The 8,472-nt window shown below is 38.5% G+C and overlaps 1 protein-coding gene across 2 annotated transcripts; it reads right to left on the bottom strand.

Moving 5' to 3' along the window:
• On the bottom strand, positions 1–8,239 carry vps37c (VPS37C subunit of ESCRT-I). Of its 2 annotated transcripts, none has more exons than XM_053501807.1 (5): positions 8,142–8,239; positions 6,398–6,506; positions 4,586–4,757; positions 2,561–2,643; positions 1–2,411 (listed from the first exon to the last, which is right to left on the bottom strand). In XM_053501807.1, exons 2-5 carry the CDS (start codon positions 6,488–6,490, stop codon positions 1,767–1,769), a joined length of 993 nt encoding a protein of 330 aa, XP_053357782.1. In that variant the 5' UTR covers positions 6,491–6,506; positions 8,142–8,239; the 3' UTR covers positions 1–1,766. The 2 variants fall into 2 exon arrangements, with proteins under 2 accessions (XP_053357782.1, XP_053357781.1); XM_053501806.1 differs by lacking the exon at positions 8,142–8,239 and adding an exon at positions 7,469–8,028.
• Positions 8,240–8,472: the final 233 nt, after the last annotated feature.

The raw sequence follows: 8,472 nt of genomic DNA, 5'->3' as shown, positions 1-8,472 counted from the left end.
TTTCATAGATCAACTTCAGTGTTTAATATCCACACCAAAGGAAATAAAAATAAAAATAATACACTTAACAGGCTACAGTCATCACCATCAACCCAAAAGAATGTCTTTTCTTTAATACTGCACATCACAGTGTGCAACTAAAGATATATCCCATTTCCCCTTTATTTCGTGTCAGCTTTCTCTCTCGTTATGGGTCCCGAGGACAGCCTGTAGATGACAGGGTTTAACTCCGAACCTGAGTGTTAATTACTGAGTTTGTTAATTCATTAAAGCCTTGAGGTTTGATTGGGGATGCATCTAGGTTTTTTTTTTTTTTTTTTGATTGCTTCCAAGTTGAAAATAATGACTGCTAAAATAAAATTGAAACATTTACCTAGAGCATCTTTTCTAAAGCTGGCGGTTCGTAGGCTCGCCCCCAGGCCCTTTTACCGTAGGGACGTTAGCTGTTATTGTGGAGTGCAAATGTGATTCAAATCGGTCATTCTACAAGCCAACACATAGAAGACACACACTCCAAAAAGCGGGGGTGCTGCAGGGGAGTACATACAACCTCCACAGATACATACAACCTTCATTTACATCTAGTTCATGTCATGTGAACCAGGTTTTGCGGTCATTAATAACATTTATAACTGATGAAGCCCTAATAAACCACTTTAACAAAAAACTAAGGGCTAACTTGGCTGTGTAATCTTCATTTTACAACATTTTCAGTGTCAAGCTGCTTATAGAATGCTGTATGTAAAATCCAAAGGATGTTATGTAGCTCAAACTCCCTCGCATGCTCACTGTGCTGTGTTATGGTTTCTTCTTCACCTCAAGCACCACTCATATACTGTGCTATAGCAAATAAAGATATATTATATTCCCCTTAATTTAGTATTATTATTATTATTATTATTATTAGTTTATATAAATCCCTAGAGTATTTAAACAGTCCCTCCACGTAATTCTGTTGACATAAGTCGACAAGCCATACAGAGAAAAAGGGAGATATGACCAAAACAAAAAGGTTAAGAAAGAGTAAGGGAGAGAAGAGGAACATAAAGTCATTTCAGCAGACAGGAGATGAATGGGGAAATTAAGGAGAAGGTTCGCTGTTGCATTAAATTCAAAACTGACTACTCTTGTAACAAGATAGAGACGATATGATTCAGGGTCAAATAAAGCACCCAAAAAAATTTACCAGAAAATCTGGTGTGTAACATGTAGACATTTTGTACAGTAGTTTGTGTCTTTAGTCAGCGGTAATGGTGTTACCTTCTGGAAAAAAAAAGCAGTTACACAAACCAGAAAGGAGACATCGACAAATGGTTGTTATGAAAAAGTAGTGTGACATTTTTCATTACTATTTAAATGAAAAACAAGATTCTAAATTATGGACTGTAGACATATGAGGCTAAATAGCAACATAATTCCATTGAATTATATTAAACATAATGGCAACTTCAATCAGCACATCCAACACTTTGAAATCTCAGATTTGAAATCATGCTAGAACAGCCAGGAACTGAACCAGGTCCAAAGTTGACTGATGTCCATTTTGGTCTCTGACAGTTTTTTGGATCAAGTCTTTCAGAGGTGTCAGAGGGAAAAAAAACACATGGTAACCCACTGTCGAACATTTTGTGCAAGCCTCAAACAGGAAGAGATAATTTGGGGGTATGCAAACCACAAATCTCAGTGTCAGTTGGAGGCAAAAGTGGAGAGAGGAAAGGAATAGAGATTAGGAGACACTGAGGGGAACTGGGGGGTGTAACTGTGGTTCAGGAGTATGGCTGTGGTACACCGAACCCTGGCCTATAGAGTGGCCTACCTGTAGGTGACTGAGATGGGGGCACATGGGAGCCAATAGGGTAACTATAAACTCCATAAGGGTATGGGCTGGGGTAGGGTGCATTACTAGGGCCAAACTGCCCAAATGGTGGACCTTGGGCAGCTGGGAATGCAGGTTGGGTGGGGTACGGGCATGTGGATGGGGCAAAGGCAGGCCGAGCAGCAGGGTAGCCTGAGGGAGTAAAAGCCGCAGCCTGATTTGAGTAGGGCTGAAAAGCACCAGAGGGGTTGGAAGGGGCAGCCGTAGACACCGAACAGGGTTGGTTAGGAGGAGAAACAGGGTACGGCGTGTACGGCAGGGCACAGTTGGGCGGGTTGTTGCGCACGCAGGGTTTCTGCTGTGGCTGTTGCTGGGCTTGCTGTTGTTGCCACGGTGACACTGAGCCGGCCTCGGGATTGGAGCATGGCTCTGATGTCACACCAGACTCCCCAGCACCTTGGTTCTTTTGGCGCAGAATCTCTTGCAGTTTCTCGATGCATACACGTCTTCTGTGAGCGAGGCAGCGAAGAGAGTGGAAGCGCTCTAGGAAGGAGTCTAGTGACAAGGACCCTTCTAGAAACTCATCAGCTAGAGCCTGCAAGAATGCAAGAAAGTTAGACAACATCTGGTGTGAAAGAGCAAGTTAATTTATTAAAGGTAATAAGAATTCTGACAGTTAAACATAAATGTATATAGAGGTAAAGATATGAAATACAAGTTGAACAAACTTGAAATACTACCAACCTCTGACTCTTCCTCTGTGTTGGCGCCCTCTACCTGTAGACGAGACAATAACCCGTCAGGAGACACCTGCCCCATAATGCCATCTAGAAAAAAAGAAGTGGAAAGGTGGGGTCAGAGAGAAAAATGGGAGCAGCAAGAAGTGAGTCAATGAACCCACAGGTAAAACAGATAACTGAAAATTGCAGCTGAAGTTTACTTTGTGGGCAGCAAACTACTTTTTAAACCTCAAAGGGCTTTATTGGCTATGTGACGTCAGCTGGACCGCAGTAAAAAAAAGTCAGATAATAACAAACAGCAAATAGAGCATTGATCCAAAAAACTGTCAGAGACCAAAATGGACATCTTTGGTCAAAGCTGGACCTGGTCAACTTTGAACCTGGTTCAGTTCCTGGCTGTTCTAGCATGTTTTCAGATCTGAGATTTTAAAGTGGTGGATGTGCTGATTGAAGTTACAAGCACACACAGAACTTGTATTCTCAATGAGGTCACTAAAATGGAAAAACTAAAGAGTAACAAAGTCTGTCCACAATCCAATTTCATAAACAAGTAACAGCACAAGTGAAAAACAAAACAAAAAAAACATGGTCTGTATGATTTTAAACAGGACAGCCTTGCTAAGCAACATATGACTGGATTGGTAAAAATGAAAACATGACGGAGCAAAGCAACCATGTACCCTGCAAAATCACTGATTAGTTAAGATTCTAGTCAAACTGCTCTCATTGCATGTTCATAAAACCAAAGTGGCATGTGGACACACAAATAATAACAGTAATTCTTTCATCTAATGTTAATGATGTACTGCTTTTCTTGGTACTTGGTATTCTCTCTGCATTATGACACTGTGGTTAAATTTAGGATCCGAATAGGTTTTTTTTATTTATATTCACAGTACACCGCCTCTGGAAGAAACCTCATAACACTATTATATGCCAACACCACCTAAATTTAGTACAAGTGCTAGCTGGGAGGTGCACAGCAATTTCTTTTCATCTATATAATAGAAACTTCTTAACAATAGAAGCTATTGCTTTTTACCCTTTTACATTACATTTGACCTTTTTTTCAGTTCCCCTTTCTTTACTGTCAGCTCCTATTAAATAGTCTGTCTTACACGTACACAATTTCTTTTAATAAACATAAAAAAACTTAGGTTTTATGGTAAATTTTTCTAAGTGACAAAAATGTTTAAAGTTCAGTTAAGACTATGTTTATACCTTCACTTCAGGTCTCAACTATTACGATGTATAGACTGTAATTATTTTCCTTTCAAATTTTATATAATGGTGTTGTTTAAAAATGTACAATTCCCATTTATCCATCTTTAGCTCTTCATTATCGTGTGCAGTACAATTAAACATCAAATAGCAAAATCATGTGCAATATCAATAAACAATATCATGTGTAATATTGCTCTTTATTGTTGCTATGTAAATTCTACATCAGAATCTGGTTGCTACACTCTAATTTGTTGGTTGTTACATTCCAACTTTGTCTATCTTATGCCTAGTTTGTGGATTTTTTATTTTTATTTTATTTATTACTTCACCTCATTGCATGTATTTTTTTTTTTTTTTACTCTTGGAGCATCTCGGACACAAGAATGTGTGTGCCTGCAGGCTGCCGGGAGTTTGGGCCCTCAGCAACAGAACTTTTCCCACAGCAAAGCCTACTTGTGTGAAGTCATAGGACACTTGTAGCCAGCCATCACTTAGCACTGACTTGTATATAAAATGTACTCCCAGAGGCACTTTAGAGTTGTCAATTCATGTTTTTGTGTCTAGGGGGTAAGACGATTCTGGAAAACCTGAAGTATATGGACATGGTTTTCAAAACATTACATCCTTGACAATCTGGTAATCTGTATTACCTGAAAATGTTTTTTTCTTTTAGGTTGTATCCCTTAAACCAGACACCTTGCTATCAATAAATGTAACATTTCCTTGAGACATCACTATTCATTACTGCTCATCTTTCCCTAATCTCACATCCAGATTATAATTTTTCAGCATATCCAGCATTTACCTCGGAGAGTGCAGTGCTGTTTGTATCTCTCCCTCACTTGCTCCAGTTCGTTATATTTCGCCACTAGCCGCTCTTTATCCCTTTCCAGTCGCGGTTTCATGTCGAGGTTCTGTTCAGCCAGGCTTCGGTTGGAAGCCAAAGCCATTTCCCTTTCCAGCTGAATGTTCTGGATCTATGACAACAGAAAGACTCAAAAATGATTGTTCATTCCTTTGACAGAGAGCATAGTTTACAGCAATGTACAAGTTCCACATATAAAAAGGTGATCTTGTTTAGGAAAAAAGTAAATAAAAATACAGATATTGACAAAAAAAAAAGTCATTAGATGTTAGTTCATGTCAAAATAATAACATCAAATTACATTGTCTTAATACGTTATGTAAGAACACCTCAGTCTACTGATGATGTTATGACAGGGATAGGTTGTTCTATTATTGTTGAGTTTCAATGAACTGTATGTATACAGTAAAAAAGAAAGCTAATACTGGCGCCATGATCGATCAAGCCAGAAAAGTGATCTAAGCTCCCACTGGCTAATCCACACTGGAAGACAACATTTGGAACAGATCATGGTAAACTGGTGCAGGTTACCATGATCCGTTCCAAATGTTGTCTTCCAGTGTGGATTAGGTTGAAGAAAGAGTTAAGGCAATTAATTGTTAAGAGAACAAAAGCTTGGTTAGCCTTCATGTCTTTGATCACTTTAATTCTCTGGGATGGGAGAATGCTATTATGCTACCAAAAACTAGCTACCGTTTTCATATCTGGCATGACAACGCAGGATGCAGTGGCATGTCGGTTTTTCACTCAGTTTGGGAGAGGCCCCCCCCCCAAACATTGCCCTATGTTGCCGCCAGACCACCCTGATGCTTTTTTCCAAAAATAGTGTTTTCGTTAAATAAAAAGAAGAATACAGTATATTTACAATAAATTATTTTTTCTTGGAGCATTTTTCTTGCACTTGCATTTTCTTTTTCCGTGTCTCTCAGAAAGCAATTGCATAGATACTTATGGTCAATACATTTTATTCTTTCCTTTAATTAAGGCTCAAGCACTATACTTGTTTTCCTAAGAATTTATCTCCCAACCTTTTGGGCTTTTGGGGGGTCTTAACATGCTCAAAAACTCATGAAAATTGGCAGACAGGTTGGAATCTGCTGAGCCGACTAAATTTCGCACTGCATATCCTGGGCTAAACCTAACAGGAGGCCGGTTATTTTGGATCGTTCGCAAAAATGCACCCGATGGATTTTATATACTCCTCCTAAGGAATCGCCACCAAACAAGGCAGATTTGATCTAAATACATTGAGGACGCAAAATTGCGGAGGGATTTTTGATAACCCCTCACACACACACACACACACACACACACACACACACACACAAAAAAAAAATATTTAGGGCCCAAACTGACATCAGCCCTGTATACAACAGGGTGACACCTTAATAAAGGTGGCTTTTTCAAGGTCTAACATGCTTAAATAACACACAGGTTGTGTGGTGCCCCCGGGGTGACGATGGCACAGGGTGCTTGGGCCCGTCATCATTGCTTGCAACTATATTTTATTTCTTTTTTTTTATCATCTTACATAATAGTTTTCCTGTTCACAACACCGTTAAAGGATCAGAAATAAGCAAATTTTGGGTGAGCTAGTGCTAAGAGTCCCAGTAAAGAGACTATACTATCTCAACTCGTTCTAGAACATCGCAACCAAACAAGAGGTTAGAAAGGACAGACACAGCAGCCAGCACCACGCAATTAAAAATAATTACACATTAGAAAAAAATTATGAAACCTATTGAATCTCACCTCATCGGATTCCTGTGCCATTGACGCCACCCGCTCCGAGTTATCAAGCAAATCTTGCAACTCGGATTGCTTGAGATCCTGAAGCTTCTCCATTGATTTGCCAGTACAGCTGTCAATCAAACATTCGAGACAAAAAGACATTTGTATATTTATTGCTGTAGTGCATGAAACTTGATCAGCAAGTTCAATTGGAATAGTACGGTTCAATTTTGTTGGCTTCAAAAACAAGTTAAAACGTCATACTGTCCTAAACCTAACACACAAATTATCCACCGCTCCAGAATATAAACATCAGCAATTACTTGGCAGTTTCACACCTATTAGAGAAGCCCTTTTCTTTTGCTAAAACCTGCTATTTTTATAAACTGTTAGATGAAACAAGTAAGTAAAGGACCAAACAAACTAAGCTAGGTTCTGATCCCTTCATAACTGAGAAACTGTTCTTTACTGTGTCATGTTACCAGAAAATAATCACAAAGGCAATGGCAAAAAAAATGACAAAACATACAGTACATGCATAAGTACATGATCTACTAGTCATCTGGCTGACCAACTGTATAATAAATACAAAGCAAAAACAGTCACTAGTTTAGTCATGTCTGCTTGATATCAATGTGACAAATATTACTCCTCATAATAACAGATTAAATATGTTCCTAAAAACAGACAGACAATTACTCCATTACCCTTACAGTGCTTTTTGATTAGAATGACTGTCTTTCTATGTTTCATTCTGCTCACTATATTGCATGAGCATGTACAATCCTACTGCACAAGTACTTATGCATTTGGCACTTTTTTTTTAAATAGATTTTTATTCTATATATGCTGTTATTATTTTTGTTACATTCTTGGTATAATAACGCTACTACTACAGTTTGTCTTCCTTGTCACATATCCATATTATCATGCTGTTGGATAAATTTATTAACTGAAGTTTAAGCTGCTTGTCTAATAAGTCTCCTTAATCCCTCCCAATTTAACCCCTGGCTATCTAGTGGTGCATAACAACATATGTTTCTAATGCTGAGCAGAGATAACGTATTTGTTTAATTTGTGGAAAACACTTACAAGGTGCTAGCAAATCAAATTTCCTGGGTGAGAGAGCACATCGACAAACATGCGACTTGAATCGGAAGCCAGTGACGTAAGGTGAACACGGAAGCGCTGTCCTTGGTTGTAAATAAACCAAATAAACATACGTCTCTCTAAATGTTTATCGCCGATTTAACCTTCAAATCACTCAATAATCTGAAACGAAGCCCGCTATATCTGCTAATATTTCTCGCTGTCTACACGTCACTGTGCTTTATTTTTCGAGCAGAGCCTTTTGACTCAGCTAATGGTAATCGGCTAGCAGTCAAGAGCAAAATACAGAATAAAAGAACCGTAGAATTAAAGACGACCACAAAAAGTACACGAAAGATCGTTTCTAGTAAAACGACGCAAACGCCGAACCACCGCCAACATTCAAGAAACGCCGCGTTTAACAAGAAAAATCCACTCTGTTTAGCGAAAGTTTCACTTCTTGCTGACAGATACCGCCGCCATATTAGGAATCATCCACTCTCAAAATTTCCAAGGGGTGTGGTGGAAATGCCACTCGGCACAGGTTCGATTTAAACTGATAATACACATTAATAAAAAATAAACATCTTAAATTTCTTAAAATGTTAGCTAGTTTAAATTATAATATGACAAATTCCTCAAGCAATAATGGTGATATTATGAAAGTGTAACTCACTGTTTTCGCTAGTGGTATCGCTTGCTGTTCAGCTGACTCACGGGAAACCCCAAAGTGACAGGAATGTTCCATTAGCACGGTTGCGAAAGGGGGAGGCGCAGCACAGTGACTTGTTTTCATTACAAACGTCTTCCTACATGTTACGTTTTTACCCTTGAATAAATTCTTTGTATAAAGTGATGTTGAGTATTATGACATCACAGAAAAAGGATACTGAGTGTAACTGTTTTTTAAGGATATGATTAATTAGAACAGTAGATTGAATGATGTTTTGTGATTTCTTTTTGTATAAACAAAGATAAGTAGCATTATCAGTCTTTGTCTGTTGATT

The sequence above is a fragment of the Clarias gariepinus genome, chromosome 8 (genome assembly GCF_024256425.1).
Source record: "Clarias gariepinus isolate MV-2021 ecotype Netherlands chromosome 8, CGAR_prim_01v2, whole genome shotgun sequence".
NCBI lineage: Eukaryota > Metazoa > Chordata > Actinopteri > Siluriformes > Clariidae > Clarias > Clarias gariepinus.
Note: the sequence above shows the minus strand (reverse complement) of the source record. Positions and strands in the feature narration are given on the sequence as shown.

What these genes read in the sequence shown, in the direction of transcription:
- vps37c (XM_053501807.1), bottom strand. Translation starts at nt 6,490, where the DNA reads ATGGAGAAGCTTCAGGATCTCAAGCAATCCGAGTTGCAAGATTTGCTT. An exon ending in ACAGCACTGCACTCTCCGAG is followed by an intron (nt 2,644 to 4,585) that starts GTAAATGCTGGA and finishes CTTTTTTTCTAG; the next exon opens with ATGGCATTATGGGGCAGGTG. An exon ending in ACACAGAGGAAGAGTCAGAG is followed by an intron (nt 2,412 to 2,560) that starts GTTGGTAGTATT and finishes GCATTCTTGCAG; the next exon opens with GCTCTAGCTGATGAGTTTCT.